At 43.3% G+C, this 18,503-nt stretch overlaps 1 protein-coding gene across 2 annotated transcripts; it reads right to left on the bottom strand.

The window, feature by feature from the left end:
- Positions 1–4: 4 nt before the first annotated feature.
- On the bottom strand, positions 5–18,268 carry LOC115145757 (tropomodulin-1-like). 2 transcript variants are annotated; one of them, XM_029687258.2, is made up of 11 exons: positions 17,976–18,268; positions 15,901–16,123; positions 14,101–14,257; positions 12,015–12,131; positions 10,016–10,105; positions 7,678–7,808; positions 7,146–7,253; positions 5,334–5,477; positions 4,240–4,384; positions 2,716–2,841; positions 5–2,276 (listed from the first exon to the last, which is right to left on the bottom strand). In XM_029687258.2, exons 2-11 carry the CDS (start codon positions 16,024–16,026, stop codon positions 2,218–2,220), a joined length of 1,203 nt encoding a protein of 400 aa, XP_029543118.2. In that variant the 5' UTR covers positions 16,027–16,123; positions 17,976–18,268; the 3' UTR covers positions 5–2,217. The 2 variants fall into 2 exon arrangements, with proteins under 2 accessions (XP_029543118.2, XP_029543119.2); XM_029687259.2 differs by lacking the exon at positions 2,716–2,841.
- Between the last annotated feature and the right edge of the window lie 235 nt (positions 18,269–18,503).

Raw genomic sequence — 18,503 nt, 5'->3', positions numbered from 1 at the left:
ACAATACTTTCAAACCTGATTTATCCATGAACAACAACAAAATACAATCGTGTGAACTATCTTAACAAAAACATACTCATACTCAAGAAAGAACAACAGCCAGGCTAGGGCAAGGAAAACACAGTCATATTCAGCAGTAGTTCATACGGGGATGGGTTGTTGTACACACTATAGTTGTCCCTTTTGACCATACAGTAATATACCTAATCAGTAGCATTATGCCCTTTGAATCTGAGGGGGCACGTATCCCCCTCATCCATCCTCATCCAATATATATTGTTTATTTTAACCCACAACAACCACAACAATATTGAATTTAGTCATCAGTGCTACCCTCAAAAACAAATGGTGCATGACAACTCTGATACCTGGCCACATAGCAACAATACCTGAAGGGGTGTTCATTAAAGGAAAAATCTCATAGAATCTTACAACAGGCAGGACAAGTCGTTTGTCTTTATGCTTTTTCTTGGGCTTTGATAGGCTACAGAGTGATGACAGTGAATTCATAGTTTGCACACTTTTGGGTTGCAAGACACATTCAACTGACAGCATTTCGACCAGCGTAACTGAAAAAAGGGGAGGGGGTGGGGGGGATGCTGCAACTCCCTTTACTGTGTAACTAAAGTAATCATTTACATAATCAATCATAACTTGCCATGATGACATGTCATCATTCCAAATCAGCTTCAGAGACGGCCACTAAGAGCTGGTCCTATATCGGTTTGTCCGTCAGTGACCAACACACAGGTGAACAAAACATGTATTCACTGAGTGTACAAAACATTAGGAACACCTTATGAGTTTGACCCCTCCTTTCGCCCTCAGAACAGTCTCAATTCGTCGGGGCACGGACTCTACAAGGTGTCGAAAGTGTTCCACAGGGACGCTGGCCCATGTTGACTCCAATGCTTCCCACAGTTGTGTCAAGTTGGTTTGAAGTCCTTTGGGTGGTGGACCATTCCTGATACACAAGGGACTGTTGAGCGTGAAAATAACAGCAGCGTTGCAGTTCTTGACACACTCAACCCAGTGCACCTGGCACCTACTACCATACCCAGTTCAAAGGCACTTAAATCTGTTGTCTTGCCCATTCACCCTCTGAATGACACATACACAATCCATGTCTCAATTGTCTCAAGACTTCAAAATCCTTCTTTAACCGGTCTCCTCCCCTTCATCTACACTGATTTGAAGTGGATTTAACAAGTGACATCAACAAAGGATCATAGTTTTCACCTGGTCAGTCTTAAGTAGATATCGACTTCGTCACGAAACTGATCTAGAACCAACGCTTAGTAGCAACCTCTCTCTGTGTAAGGTTTGACCGAGAAGACTTAAACTGACTAGAGATCAGTAATACTACAGAATTTACACCATAGCGGACAAACTGATCTAGGACCAGCTTTTAGTGGTTGTCTCTATGGGTTCAACTTTGACAAACAAACAACTTACACCCCAAATGTTTTTAATCTTTAACAATTCCTCTGAACATAACTTCCATGTACCGTTATGTGCCTTTGCTTACAGACAGCACAAAGTGCAGACTAACAACTTGTCTTAAAACATTAAGTCACGTGGTTGCGAAATGCTGAAATCCGTAATGTGGTATTACCATCATAAGCAAGTTAAGTTATTTACATTTGAGTCATTTCACAGACGCTCTTATCCAGAGCGACTTACAGGAGCAATTAGGATTAAATGCCTTGCTCAAGGGCACATCCGTCAGATTTTTTTCCACCTAGTCGGCTCGGGGATTTGAACCGGCGACCTTTCACTCTTAACCGTTAGGCTATCTGCTGCCCTTGGCATGTGGTACAATATACATTATGGGTGTAACACCATTTCATCTTCAACCACAACAAGTTCATCTCCAGTAAACAAAATAACAACAAAATAAATATTTTCTGTACGTGGGCTGCTTCTCTATGTCACAATTACCAGATATTATTATTATTACTGAAGATATCTAAACCGATATCAGTAGAAATCTGTGAAGGGAAAAACATTTTTTTTTACAATAGTAGATCAACTCCATTCCACAGTAGGAACAAGATTTGCCAAAGCCCCTGACATTCGAATTGGAAAGATTTCTGTCATCGCGGAGGGGTCGAGGTTAGGGTTTCGGAAGCAGGGGTTGATGGGATATCTGTTGGAGTGCGTCTGGCTGAATACGGGGCTGGGCGGGCCCGGGCAGTGCTGCCGCCTGGCACGGCGCTACACACTTGTCCGACACTTGGGGAAGATGGGACCTCCTTCAAGCCTTCTCTTTCTTACTGTGGTCAGAGAAGAAGAAATTGAAATTAGTCCAACTATTAAAACACATCGGCAGCTTCGGTAAAATCAGGTTTTATTCAAACACAACAAATACTTGACTCAAAAGGAATGGCAATGAAGGAAGGGTTTGAAGTTTAGAAAAACAGTTTGAAAGATTTGGGAAAGAGGTAAAGAAAGCCGGAAAAAAAAAACTGTTCCAAACATTTGAAAGAGACGGTTAAGAAGAAAATAGAAGCTTGAACTGTAAAGAGCCCTTAAGCAAGCAGTCCCCTTCTGTAAAAGACCCACTTAAGAACTACTGAAGAAAGATCTGCCACTGTCGGGAAGAGAAGAGATGACGAGGAGGAATGGAAGGCACCACGCAGGGAGTCGTGGGTAGAACTCAGGGAAAAGAAGCATCAGGTTGAAGAGGTAGGACGATACAACTGCTGTCTTTACTTTCTTGGTCTTGGGTTTGGCGAGTTTCGGCTTGAACTTTTTTACCAAATGCCCTCTCCAGTTCCGGCACGGACAGAGTGAGGGTAAAGGAATTGTCCGAGTGATGATCAGATCGGATTACCCGAGCTGCAACACAACAGTGATAAACACATAAAACAAAGAAACATAGACACACACACGAGCAATATGAGTGAAGCACACGCACACACTTACACACAAACAGTGAGTGACAGTTGACAGATCTGACATGCATTCTCTTTCACTCACTCTTGAAGAGAAAAAGTGCTATGATCATATAGACGTCAACCAAGACGAGAGCGCCTCATGCACATCTTTGGAAGTAGATAGAACTGGTACCATGCCGTGTTCAAGAGAAAATGTCATCGTTATGTAAAACAACCGCGATGACACATTGATGTTTGTGTGCAAACTAGGTCAATCATTTCGTTCCAAGAGATTAGTACAAGACCATCTCTTTAATTTAAAAAAAAAAATGTTTACAGTCTTTGTACAAGACCTGACGTGTCTTTGATCATGTGTTTTGGACCCAAAACATTTAGCCCGATGACTCACACTAAGATTACATTCACATTTACATTTAAGTCATTTAGCAGATGCTCTTATCCAGAGCGACTTACAAATTGCTCTGTCGTTCGCTGCAGACTTTATTCAGACTTTATTCTGAGACTGCCGTCACCGAAGTCGTTTTGTGGTGTCGAGGGGCACGAGGGATGTTGTACTAAACAAAGGCATCATCGATTGGATCATCTCTAACCAATCAGATCATCAAAGCCAATGGTGAATTTTCAAACCGCCGCTTTAGCCACGTGCGTTCTGGCTCTGGTCCAACCCATGGGTTTCTGGACCAATCAGATGGCCCCAAATGTGTTCTGCAACAACCCAAGTCCCCGAATAGACCAATTTGAGGGCACATCCAACATGGCATCCTATTCCCCATGTAGTGCACTACTTTTGACCAGAGCCCTATTGTACGGGTTAGTGAACTATAAAGGGAATAGTGTGCCATTTGGGATGCAGTCCCATGTCTCTAGTGGTGTCTCAGCTGTTGTGAGGGATCACACTGGGAAGTCTGGGAGTGTTTCACTGGAACACCACTTTAGTTCTAGTGAGGTCATCATCCAGGAAGGGATCCAAACAGCCGAGTGTTGTGATTGGCTTGGCTCCTCCCATTATTTAGTTACATAAAACAGTGATGGCGAATTAAGATGGATTACAATGGGCTACTACGAGGTCTAGTTACAGCCGACGCATGCTCTGCACCTTCTGTACAGGTTTCATTAGTTCAACGTTGTTTTGGAAAATGGAGTGAGGTGGGTGGGTGTCTGAACATCTCTAAGATTGTGAGTAACGATTGGAGAGAAACAGTGAGTACAAAATAGATATTTTAATCTATTGTTTGTGAGTGAGTCTTTGAACCTCAATCTCAGCCAGGTTGTTAGCATTAGGGCTAGCAGAACTTCCATCTCAGCCAGGTTGTTAGCATTAGCAGAACTGTCATCTCACCCAGGTCATTGTTGTTCATCATGGCGTTGGAGCCCCTCAGCCTGGGGCCCTGCTGGGTAAAGTGGTAGCCAAACTTTAACAACGTGGTGTTCTTCTCCAGCATGCTGGCTATCTCCATCTCCACCTTGTTACCTAGCGGCTGGCTCTGGAGGCAGGGGAATCAGACCTGGGTTCAAATAGTATTTATTTCCTTTCCAAATTGAGCGTTTGATTGAGCCTGTCTGCACTGTCAGATGGGCAGCTTAAATAATTGGTGGGGGGGGAATGGACATAGAAGGAATCACCCAGCGGGTAAAACTGGTTGAAATGACGCCATTACAAACCAATTTAAAACCAGACATTACGTCGTGTAAACCAGTGAACCTAGATGATTTCCCAATGTCCTGTTTGAAATAACCGGTTACAATGATGCCATTTCTGGTTGTCATTTCAACCAGCTTGACCACTGGGTATTGTTCATCCATGACTCAGCACAATGAATAAAATTAAAGGTGACGTTGTTAGTAAAGTGTATAAATATAAAACATTCCGGAATCAAAGAGATTCAGCATAGTTTATGTTAGGAAAAATTATTCACTGGCAAGAAGTAGCCCGGCGTGGGCAAAACTGGTTGAAATTAGGTCGTTGCAACAACCAGATTTCAACCAGTTTTGGCTGCAATCTGATTAAGCAGGTTGCAGTGATGTCCTTTTCAGCCAGTTTTCCCCCACTGGGAAGGAATAACGACTACTAAGTGTTCCACTGGCAGAAATATCACACCACAATGAATGAATTTAATGATTTGCTTTTTACAATCTGACCCTGTTGAAACAGTAGACTCAAGCGGTCCTCGTGACGTCTTAATGTAACTGGTCGGGCTGGGTTACCGTGACGGCAAAACAGGGGCGATTCCTCACGAAACCAGGACGACAACAAAAAAAGACCACGATTTCTTTGGGATTTTCACAAAATGTTTTCCAGAGAACGGTCCTTTAGGAGGAAGGATTGTCGACATGTATTTGACATTTGGCATCGTAAAGCATCATTGAGAAATATATGGGACATTTTGGCATTACCCAGGCCTCCAATAACGATTGTGCTGTATTTCATTGTACCTGGTTGTCGATCTTGAGTTCCTGCAGGGTTGTGTTGGACTGCAGTGAGGCAATGAGAGCCAGGATACCCGTCCCTGTGATGAAGTTGGATTCTATGTTTAGACTCTTCAGTGTGGTGTTCACCTTCAGCATCTCTGCCAGGGCCTGAGGCACAGACACACAGCAAACGGGGTCAGTATATTTATATGGGCTATAATTACAGGCATGTCTGTGTCTGAAATGGCACCATTTTCCCTATATACATGTAACAGTGTTCCTTCCTTCCCTCTCCTCTCCCCTACCTGGGCTCGAACCAGAGACCCTCTGCACACGTCAACAACAGCCTCCCACGAGGCATCGTTACCCATCACTCCACAAAAGCCGTGGCCCTTGCAGAGCAAGGGAAACAACTACTTCAAGGTCTCAGAGCGGGTGATGTCACCGATTGAAACGCTATTAGCGCGCACCCCGCTAACTAGCTAGCCATTTCACACCGGTTACATACAGTACCAGTCAAAAGTTGACACAACCACTCATTCAAGGGTTTTTCTTTATTGTTACTATTTTCTACATTGTAGAATAATAGTGAAGACATCAAAACAACGAAAAAACACATATGGAATCATGTAGTAACTTAAAAAGTGTTAAACAAATCTAAATATATGTTAGATTTGAGATTCTTCAAAGTAGCCACCCTTTGCCTTGATGACAGCTTTGCACACGCTTGGCATTCTCTCAACTTGCTCTCATGAGGACCGCTACAGGAAAGGAAGACCTAGAGTTACCTCTGCTGCAGAGGATAAGTTCATTAGAGTTACCAGCCCAGAAATTGCAGCCCAAATAAATACTTCACAGAGTTCAAGTAACAGACATCTCAACATCAACTGTTCAGAGGAGACTGCATGAATCAGACCTTCATGGTCAAATTGCTGCAAATAAACCCCTACTAAAGGACACCAATAAGAAGACGAGACTTGCTTGGGCCAAGAAAAACGAGCAATGGACATTAGACCGGTGGAAATCTGTCCTTTGGTCCGATGAGTCAAATTTGACATTTTTGGTTCCAACCGCTGTGTCTTTGTGAGACAAAGAGTAAGTGAACGGATGATCTCCACATGTCTGGTTCCCACCATGAAGAATGGAGGAGGTGGTGTGACGGGGCTTCGGTGGTGACACTGTCGGTGATTTATTTAGAATTCAAGGGACACCTAACCAGCACGGCTACCACAGCATTCTGCGGCGATACGCCGTCCCATCTGGTTTGCGCTTGGTGGGACTATCATGTTTTTCAACAGCACAATGACCCAACACCCCTCCAGGCTGTGTAAGGGCTATTTGACCAAGAAGGAGAGTGATGGAGTGCTGCATCAGATGACCTGGTCTCCACAATCACCCAACCTCAACCCAATTGAGATGGTTTGGGGATGAGTTGGACCGCAGAGTGAAGGAAGAGCAGCCAGTGTGCAAAGCTGTCATCAAGGCAAAAAGGTGGCTACTATGAAGAATATAAAATGTATTTGGATTTGTGTTACACTTGTTTGTTTACTACATGATTCCATTTGTGTTATTTCATAGTTTTGATGTCTTCAATATTATTCTACAATGAGGAACATAGCAAAAATAAAGAAAAACCCTTGAATGAGTAGGTGTGTCCAAACTTTTGACTGGGTCACAGGCCCAGGTATCAATGCCAAAGGGAGGTCGTTTTTTAAAATTGAATTTCCAGATGGAGACGCCTTTTTAATTAAGACTTGGAGACGTGTACATTCACATTGTCTGATGTAACTGCTACAATCATTTGTGCAGGTGGTTTGGTAAAACAGTAATACTCACAAAGGCTACGGGATTATTACTCCTGGTTCCCACCATGCTGAAGCGTTCCACTACAGTATTCTCGATCAGGGATTCTGCAAAAGCCTTCAGTGTCTTCACTGGAATGTTCTGGAACACAATCAATAAAGCCACACACACACACAACTGTTTTAAAATCGGACGGACGACTAATGCATTTGAAAAAGACTGGAGAATAACCTAAATATAACGCGGACTCCAGAGTAGAGGTTTGCCCTGACCTCTTGAAGTCAGACTGAGAATAGTGTGGTACTATGAGAATACGTGTCTCTCCTTTGTGGGTCCTGTGTGGCTTGGGTTGGTAGAGCATGGCACTTGCAATGCCAAGGTTGTGGGTTCGATTCACACGGGGAACCAGTATTACATTAAAAAAAATATGAAAATGTAAATCGCTCTGGATAAGAGCGTCTGCTAAATGACTAAAGGGGGGAAAAAGGTATAGGAGGAGGACATAATGACATCGTATACATCTTTTTAACTGACCGTGTGCGTGTGAATCAACGTAATGTAGCACCTTGATGTTGTTGAGGTTGACCTCCAGCAGGTCAGGGTCATTCCTCTGCATCCTCAACAGCGTCTCCTCCACGTCAGTAGAGTTGGGCTGCTCATCAGGCACAGGCTTATACTGAGTACACTGGATAACACCTATAGGAAAACACAGGCTTATACTGAGTACACTGGACAAGACCTATAGGAAAACACAGGCTTATACTGAGTACACTGGACAAGACCTATAGGAAAACACAGGCTTATACTGAGTACACTGGACAAGACCTATAGGAAAACACAGGCTTATACTGAGTACACTGGACAACACCTATAGGAAAACACAGGCTTATACTGAGTACACTGGACAACACCTATAGGAAAACACAGGCTTATACTAAGTACACTGGAAAACACAGACAACAGAAATATGTTATTATCAATACGTACAGCGCATTCGGAAAGTATTCAGATCCCTTGACATCTTCCACATTTAGTTACATTACAGCCTTATTCTGAAATGGATACAATTTTTTTTTAATCCTCATCAATCTACACACAATACTCCATAATGACAAAGTGAAAACAGGTTTTTTTTCCAATGTATTACAAATAAAAAAACAGAAATAACTTATTTACGTAAGTCAGACCCTTTGCTATTAGACTCAAAACTGAGCTCAGGTGCATTGTGTTTCCATTGATCCTCCTTGACATGTTTCTACAACTTGATTGGAGTCCACCTGTGGTAAATTCAATTGATTGGACATGATTTGGAAAGGCACACCCCTGTCTATATATGGTCCCACAGTTGACAGTGCATGTCAGAGCAAAAACCAAGTCATGAGGTCAAAGGAATTATCCGTAGAGCTCCGAGATAGGATTGTGTCAAGGCACAGATCTGGGGAAGGGTACCGAAAAAAATCTGCAGCATTGAATGTCCCCAAGAACACAGTTTGGAACCACCAAGACTCTTCATAGATCTGTCAGCCCGGACAAACGGAGGTGGTCAAGAACCCGATGGTCACTCCGTCAGAGCTCCTCTGAAGAGATGGGAGAATCTTCCAGAAGGACAACCATCTCTGCAGCACTCCACCAATCATGCCTTTATGGTAGAGTGGCCAGACAGAAGCTATTCCTCAGTAATAGGAACATGAAAGCCCGTTTGGAGTTTGCCAAAATCCACCTAAAGGACTCTCAGACCATGAGAAACAAAATTATCTGGTCTTTGGCCTGAATGCTAAGCATCACTTCTGGAGGAAACCTGGCACAATCCCTACGGTGAAGCATGGTGGTGGCAGCATCATGCTGTGGGGATGTTTTTCAGTAGCAGGGACTAGGAGACGAGTGAGGATCGAGGGAAAGATGAACGAAGCAAAGTACAGAGAGATCCTTGATGAAAACCAACTCCAGAGCGCCGACTGGGGCCAAGGGTCACCTTCCAACTGGACAACGAACCTAAGCACACAGCCAAGACAACGCAGGAGTGGCTTCGGGACAAGTCTCTGAATGTCCTTGAGTGGCCCAGCCAGAACCCGATCTAACATCTCTGGAGAGACCTGAAACTAGCCGTGGAGCGACGCTCCCCATCCAACCTGACAGAGCTGGAGAGGATCTGCAGAGAAGAATGGAAGAAACTCCCCAAATACAGGTATGCCAAGCTTGTTGTGTCATACCCAAGAAGACTCGAGGCTGTAATCACTGCCAAAGGTGCTTCAACAAAGTACTGAGTAAAGGGTCTGAATAATTATGTAAATGTGATATTTCCGATAAAATAAAATAAAATACATTTGCAAAACTTTGGAAAAAACTGTTTTTGCTTTGTCATTATGGGGTAGTGTGTATAGATTGAGGGGGGGGAACTATTTAATCCATTTTAGAATAAGGCTGTAAAGTAGCAAAAGGAGGAAAAAGTCAAGGGGTCTGAATACTTTCCGAATGCACAGCATATAATGTAAATCAGTAATAACAAATGCACTCTTGATGTTCAATGTCGAAAGTTAATAAATATTTGCTGCACTTAGTTTGTTTGGCTAAATCAACACGTTTTTCAATTATATTATTTAACGTCAGAAATGGATTGTTTGATTTGATTGTAAAAGTCTTCAGTTGTAAACAGGAACATTTTGTCCAGTTCTCTTTGATGTTGGTTCCAATTCATGTTTTATTTTTAACTTCTGTGAACTGTCTGAAACACATACGCCGTTGGTGCCACTCTTTTTCAAATCCACTTGAAAAGCAAAACCCGAATAAGTACAATACATGAAAGGATAAACAGAGGAATCATTGTTAAAAACGATGCAGAGAGCTTTGGCACAGACAGGAGGGACACACACACACACACACACACACACACACGGTACACTTACTGTTAAGGCCTTGTTTGTTGACTATATTGCTGCTGGCCAAAGCCTCGTAGTACTGCTGGTTACTCATCAGAGTGTGCATTCCCAGAATGGCTGGAGGGAGGGAAGAGATGGACAAAAGGAGGGAGAGATGGACAGAAGGAGAGAGAACGGGAAAGAAACATTAAGTGAGAGAAGGAGGGAGACAGAGAAATATAAAAAAAGTAGTTAGAAACAAAAGGGGAGAGAGAGAGGGGAGATAAGAGAGAGAGGGGGGAGAGAAGAGAGAGAGAGAGGGGGAGAGAAGAGAGAGAGAGAGAGAGAGAGAGGGGGAGAGAAGAGAGAGAGAGAGAGAGAGAGAGTACATTGTGTCAAATGACGTGAGCACTGAGGGCTAAACACAGAAGACTTGACGTGGGTGTGAGTGCCAACGCTCTCCTTAGCCAAGTAAACATCATATGCTGAACTAAGACAGCAGACAGGACACCCACAAGTGGGCCTTGAGAGCTGCCTCGTTCAAAACTCGCAAACTTCCAAGCCAAACAATCGGCTCTCGCAAAACATTTCACACACAGCAGTAGATAGTCATCCCCGTCATAGCCAGACATACAAAAGAACAACACGTGCGTCGATTGCCAGCGTTTGCAAGTCATTATTAAATACATTGTTTAAATAGCACATGTCACTGTTGCAGACGTCACACAATGCAGACATTCTCCCTGGCTTGGGTGTCCTCTGCTGCCACAGTTAGAACGGTCCCTATGAACTGCAGGAACATGCTTGACTAATCAACATGTTTTTGATTATCGCAAAGATCACGGTTTTAGCTTTAATTTGAACCTTAGTTTTAGCTTTGCTTTCCCCCCCCCCCCCTCTCTCTTTTACTGTTCATGGTCCTTGGGTTTTTGAAAAGCGCTTTAAATCAAATGTATTATTATTAGAAGTAGTCGTTTTTATCTTGTGTCCAGTTTGATGGGAAAACTCAAATAAAATGTGCTTTCTGGACCACCGTAGATGACTTGGAGCAGAAATTAACAAAAGGGAGTGAAAAGAGGGCAGTTCGGCAGAGAAGCAACAAAAAAAAAAGAGCCAGTGTATTATTTTCATCTGTCAGAATGATAGAGTGTGAGAACAGTTCGTTTTCTTTGAGATAAACAACGGAGAACGAGCCGTCCATTTTAAGCAGCCGTGAAGAGTTAGTTGGAAACTCACCATGAGGAGGCTGTGGATTAATTACAAACCATTGGAAATGTCTGGGAGGACCAAAACAAAACGCTGGCAAACAAACCACTAGTCACCGATTAACACTAACACTTAGGGAAGCGGAGAGAAATGCAGTCAAGATAAATGTGCAGCTAGTGTTAGGGCCGGGACGATAGCAGTATATGAACCAGCAGTACCCGAGGCAAAAATGAAAACACAAAGCAGACCAAACTCTTTGGTCCTTTAATAAAAACCTGCTGTATGTCAAATATTGTGTGCTTCAGTTTGGAAATTAAATGAATGTGACTCTGGATGACAACATAATGATGTTTGTTTCAAGAAGCTAAATTCGCTTTGTGTTTTACTTCCTTGCCACGATACTAACGGGTACTGGTATCGTCGTGGCCCTAGCTAGTGTGTGGGCTGGCAAATACCGCGGCTGCTTGTCATAAGGCCCAGAGAGAGGGCAACCATGGTGTCCAACAGCAGTCATGGAAGGGGTGATGACGATGGCAGCGTATGGGGGGGGGGGGGGCAGGGAGGAGGAGGAGAAGGGTGGGATCACTAGAAGAGATAGAAGAGAGTTAGAGAAAAGGAGGAAGTTACTGACGGAGGACTGAACAGCGAAGTTGATTGAGTGTCAGTGACCGTTCTAAAGTGACTGTTTAGTTAGCGTGGATTTTGACTATATTAGCTGAAGTTGGTGAATAGACTGAAAATAAAAGAGGAACGGTGATAGCGGGGAAAGATGGCACAAAGGGATCTGTTTACATCCGTCTGTAAAGGGGAGTGTGCACGTGAAGATGCATGGTTTTTCTACCGGCAATGTCGCAGATCTCAGCGTCGCTGGCGTTGGCCAGTGCCTCCTCCAGCTCTGGCTCCAGAGATACGTTCTCCATGATGGGGTCCACCATATCCTTAGGTATAAAGACTTTACCTGGAAGATAGGGGACAATCATTAATACAACACATGCCACTATTCATCTCCACCCGGCACAGCCAGAAGAGGACCGGACACATCTAGGAGTCTGGTTCCTCTCTAGGCGTCTTCCTAGTTCTGGCCTAGAACTAGAACTAGCTCGTTTCTAACGAAATGCTTTAATTGGTCATTTTGACCGCAGGAAAGCATAAAAATCAATGCCTCGATACTAAAATAGACCGAACATTACCCAATCACCAGTAGCCAACTACCATTACATAGTGAACATGACCATACGTTCTGTGAGGAAAACTTCCATTTGAATTCCATCTAGGTTACACCGACTGATAATGGAAAATACAAGGCTGATATGCAATATCATCTTACATCATGGGGCGCTTCTCATATCGTCACTCAGAGTGAGCTGTAAAAAGCCAGGCAGCCTGTTGGGACAGATGGGGGCGAAGACCTTCTCGTGTTATACCCAGCCATGTCTGACATGTAGCGCCCCACGTCACGCCGCCCCGGCCTCAGAACACCGGAACAGGATTATGTGAACGAACACTGGGGGGGAGGAAGGCTGCAGTGACAGGCTGTGTGTGTGGTCCAAATATAAGCCGTTCTCCCAAAGTTTGCAGACTGTGCACTTGTCTTGCACACTCCCTGTCATGAATCTAAAACGAATATTTGGCTGGAGGGAATAAATCCATAAAATGGGAAGTGTGCAAGTGCAGACTTTGGGGGGAAAGAAAATAATTGGGACGTAGCCACAGTCTACCGTATCTGATCTAGGATCAGGTTCCTCCCTGTCCATGTAATCATATTCATTTGGCTCTAAAAGGCTAAACTGATGCTAGTTCAGCACTCCTACTCTGAGACTCTTTATGAATACATGCCCAGAGGTCTGAGGTCTTACTCATATCAGTTCCAGGTCCAGGATCAGTTACAGCACCGTCTGTCCTGCTGGCTTTGACTGTAGCCTGGATTATCTGTTCTGGGGTCTGTGGAACCAGTGGAGATGTTCCAACTGGAAAGTCACCTCACCTTCAGGCTAGCTGCTGGGTGCCAGGATGTAGCAGGATGTTCGTCTCTGTGGTTGGTCGGTACCTGTCATCTATCAGGCTTGGCTGAGACACAGTGCTTGCTTGAGTGTTGGAGATCGGCTACATTGCAGCCGGACTGCACAGAATCAGTGATCTACAAATCACCTCACATCCCAAATAATACTCATTATGTGATCAAGATTGGAGATTCCGGGCCTCACCTCGCTGAAACTGATCCCCCCAGACTGTACGCTGTCTGGCGTACACACAGAGAGGCAGGCTGATACCCAGCAGGCTACATCTACACCTGAGTGGATCTGGGATGAGTCAGCTGGCACCAGGCCCTGATTTCTACCTTGATATGTCCAGATATAAAGAAGGACGAACTAGAGGACTCAATTGCGGCAGGCCCAGTTTCCCAGAACCAGACTGTCTGAGATCTTAATTGGTCTGATAGGTAGGCAGACTCAACTCAGGCAGTTTCGTAGCTGGATATGTCCAGATATAGGCAAGAACAGATGAACCAGCATACAAACTGGGTTGTGACTGGGGTCCAGTTTCCTGGAACTAGATATTGTCTGAGACCACTGATTGGTTCTGATGGATGTAGGACTTTAGGCCTTTATTTAAATGGCTGTAATGTTCTGAAAATATTTGGATCTCGGCCCGCTGAGCAGTAAGGTTCACCTCAAAAGGTTATTATCACTGCTTATATGTCCCTGGCCACGGTCCACGTTGGCCTTCAGCCACTTCCCCTAGCCAAGCTAGCCCGTATCCCTTCTGTGTTCATAGATCTGACAGGATTACATGTAAACAATAGGAGGATGGCTCCACCACCACAAGTGGAGATGATGCTCAGATCCGATCTAACTCCTACCTCTCTTCTCTCCAGTGAAGCACAGGCCTATAGTGCTATTCTATCCTGCCGGGGCCTGCGGTCATACCTCTCTTCTCTCCAGTGAACGGAACCAGGTCCTCCTTGTCAGGGTGTTCCTTGGCTTGCTTCTCCAGGTGGGCTACCAGGTTCTCTCTCTGGAAGGTTCCGGTCGGCGCCTTCTTGGTCTGATCCTTCTGCCTCATCCCGGCCGGCAACAGGGCATTCTAAAGACAGGAAGGATTTATCATTGGCCGATAATGCTAACAATTGGTTGCACTTACTCTAGGTAAGAGGGTATTCTAACCAAAAGGAAGGATCGTCATTGGCCAATAATGATAGCAATGGGTGGGATTGCACTTGTTTACATACAACATTTCCGCCCACTCTCGAAACATTAAACATTGAGATAGTAACACACTTTCTAGTGTGACGTATAGCCCGAATGAAAGAGTGAAAGGACACATACAATCACTAACTGTGTTAAAATAACACTAACAGAAATAACAAAGGCAGTTCCCAGACAGCTATTCTTAGACCGCAGAATGCTAAACCAGGTCCATATTATAGCGATAGACCAATATCTTATCTTAGCTTTCAGCACCTACAGTGAACTGGCCACTTAAAGACACAGTATTTATACCTGACATATCAGTTTAACTCTTTAACATGGCTCTGTGGGAGATCTGGACGATATCGTCAAAAGTCAGGGAAAGACGGACTAGCACCACTAGATGCACACACACACACACACCCAGTCATCTAAGCCTGGGCTGGCACTCCTGGTATTGTAGGTGTCCAGACTTTATGTGAGCCGTCGACCATTCATCATAACCCTATTACAGCTTGTGTCAACACCTCGACAGACGAACTACTTACGGATAAAGATGAAGTCAAGCACCGCCGCCTTATACAGTATCATACATATCTGATAGGCCTATAACTTAACATATATTATATTATAAATAACAGGTGAGGCCTACACTATGAGAAATCCCTGTTTTTCTCGACTTTCACTGGGAAGTTGGTTTTGGAAGATGGTTTGAGGATCACTGTATTGTTTAGACCTACAACTGCATATTAGAATTGAATATACAGTGATACGATATATAGGCTAATATATGGTAAGTCGCTCTGGATAAGAGCGTCTGCTAAATGACTTAAATGTAAATGTAAATATGAACGTGATATGATAGGTTAATATGTTCATGCTCTATAAGAATTTCAAAGGGTTAAAAATATATATATATTAAAAACATTTAAAAATTAAAGTTATGAAATCTGAAATCAATCTGACAGACTTGGGCTACATCATCATCCAACAACGCTTCCAGCTAAGATGTACTCATGACTAAATTGGTTTGAGTATCATTTGTCAGTCTTAGTCTGTGGGAGAATCTCAAGTTCCTGCAAATTCCTCAAGTCCTTGCTTCTCGCCTCCTGAAAACCCATTGACCAGAAAGCCAGAGGTCCCACCCCTCAGACCATCTCCTCCAATGGGTTTTGAGGAGGCGAGGCGAGAGGACGCAATTGAGATTCTCCCCATGTTTCTAAAATGGCACCCTAATGCCTATATAGTGAGCTACTCTTAACCAAGGCTCTGGTACACCTGTAAACCTTAATATCAGAGTGTTATTCCACGGTCTACTTCATAGTGGGTTGTATGTTTGGTTGAAGGATCTTTTCATAGTCCTAGACTTTTGAATGTGACAGCGAGATTAAATGCACTGTCCTGTTACCGAGCATCTCCCATCTCTGTTGAGCTTGTACAAAGATAAATGTTTTAGATTTGCGTCAGGATCGAACTCCTAGCTCCAGATGTACGCATAACCACGCGCGCACACCAAGAAGATCAGAGTTGTAGACTTACGTCAGGATCTAACTCCTCCAGCTCATCCTCCAGCCTCTGTAGCTCTTCCTCTGAGAGTTTCTTCAGTAGTTCATCCTCATCCACGTCCCTGTAGTTCACTACTTCCTTCTTATAGGAGGTGGACATGGTGGTGCGATAGAATCCCAATGACCACCCCCCCCCCCCCCAAAAAAACAAAAAAAGACAACTAAAAAAGTGCCCAGCGACGTTTTCAAAAGGAAGTCTGCAAGAAGGTGGATGGAAAACAGACGAGACAAGGTTTAGTCAATATGGTTTGATTGGTCAACTAGCTGAGTCATAAGGCAGATCTACCAGCAAAATCAAAACACTGCATCTATCCAATAAATTTGAGATGAGAGACTATTGGTAAACACCAATAACTTGATGTGTTGGATAAACACTGAAAAGTGGGCCCTTGACTAACAGAAACTAACTTGTGTTGCTTAATTAATGGCCTGGAATGCCGTTAAAAGTTTTTTTTTTTTATGCATTAAGAATGCTGTTTCCAGGTCCAACAACACTTCAGCCATAGTTTTTTTTTCTCAAAATGTTGGGTGGGGTAGGTTCCTACTAGTGGGTTGTGTCCCAAGCCCAGAGCACGGCTAGAAACATCCCTTACCCTTCAATGTTTGCAGATCTGTAAGATTTAATCAATATAGTGGAGGCGTCACCACTACATTGCTTAGGCCAATACCTACGGAGGCAATTCAGATCTGCAAACATCAGAGGGTTAGGGCCTAGAGGTAGGGAGCAAATTGGGACAGGCTTGATGGGTCATGTAAAAAAACACCACAATCTTCATGTGGGTCAAAATAAACATTTGTGAACCACTGCCATTGTACTTAACTTCAGATAGTAGTCTACATGTAAAAAAAGAACTAACTTTAGGTGGGGGATCACGACCCAAAAACATTTTGAAACCACTGTTTTAAGGAGATAGGCCTGCAGTTCTATTATTTTCTTGAAACGGAAACTGTATACCGTTTAAGAAGCAAACGGAACAAAACAGGAAAGGACCTACCTGAATTTGTCCAAAACGTTGCAAAACGTTTTCCAAAAGTTTTTCAACAGAATCGGCGTAATAAATACACCCCAGTACTCGGTCTGTTGTTTGGCTTCACAACTAAACTAGCCTCCTGCTGGTCAGTGAGGAGTTGAAGGTTTGTGGGCCAAACTGCAGCTGAAAGCCTGGCCTGCCTCTTAAACCCTGATGGGTTTTAGCAATGCATGATTATGAACATAATGACGGTGTCTCGTAGCTTCCTAGCTCAAGGTTATCGTACTACATTACCTATACATTTAAGTCAGTTAGCAAAGGTCATTATCCAGAGCAACTTTGTGCATTCATCTTAAGGTAGCTAGGTAAGACAACCACATACCATAAGTACTACTTACTTAGTACTTACACATACAGCACAAATTGTAAGACATTAGGCTAATACAAGTGACATTCAAGAACTTAACACTAAATCTGTCAAAATGCCTGAATTGACAATCTTTTCACAATGTTATTTAAAATGCCCATTTGTTCCAATATAATATCTGTTATGTTAACTGCAAACAATGTTATACTATATTAGGAAAGAAGTGGAGTTGGGAGATAAGTTCATGTTTAGAACGCTTGTAATTGTCCCTATCAGTTTCTGGGAGTTGATGCAAAGCAGGCCAGGCAGCAAAGTAATGCGAAAGGTTGTTTTTATCATTGGGTAGTAGACCTGCAATATTTTGGTATTATTTTAAAAGTAAGTACACTTCAATTGTGATTTAAAAACCATAGGTTAACAAGATATAGGTCGGGAATTTATGCAGGCGGACAGCTGTCGGTCATTCATGTGCATTCTTTCGAATCTGCCTAACTTTGCATTATAAATACAAAAATTAACAAGTTGCTTATTCAAAGTAACACAATAATTCAGTTTTTTCCCCCCACACTTCGAGGGAACACCGGTTCATTTGAAGCTTTAGTTAGAGTCTGGGTTAAAACATGGGATATGGCAAAAGTTCATTATATGCTAATTATTCGTGAGATTTTGTATTTGTTAAGGACTAGTCCGCTAGTTTTCATATGCACGTACCTCCTCCACTGCTTATCCCGGCTATTTATAGCGAACGGGTCCCGCTTTGTGACAGTTGAATACTTTGACTAGATATGGATTATTTTCTGGCCAGTCGAGTCACACTAAAGAGTCGCTTCATACAAGGAAAGTAAAAGTACGCCGCAACCAAGGGTGGGAAAAAAGTTGGGAATCCGCACGGATATCCTCGAATGTTGTCAACTGCAACCGAGTTGAAATCCTGAACTTTGCTTTCGACTCGTCTTTCAGTGGTTTGCGTAATGTAGTACAACACTCCCACGAAGGCAAAGTAAACTCACCGACCCCCTACTCCTCCTCAACCCGCGCTGCCAGTCAAGTGATGTCACACTTGTTCTTCAGGCAAGTGAGCTACATGCGCCATTATAATGATACACTTGCCATTTACATTACCGTTAGAGTAGACATTACCGGTACATTAGAATAACAGCAAAAACAATAGCGCGTTTTCATTGTAAATAATAAAAACCTTTGTCATTGAATACCATTTCGTATAATGTTTTAAATGAA

The sequence above is a fragment of the Oncorhynchus nerka genome, linkage group LG18 (genome assembly GCF_034236695.1).
Source record: "Oncorhynchus nerka isolate Pitt River linkage group LG18, Oner_Uvic_2.0, whole genome shotgun sequence".
NCBI classification, from domain to species: Eukaryota; Metazoa; Chordata; class Actinopteri; order Salmoniformes; family Salmonidae; genus Oncorhynchus; species Oncorhynchus nerka.
Note: the sequence above shows the minus strand (reverse complement) of the source record. Positions and strands in the feature narration are given on the sequence as shown.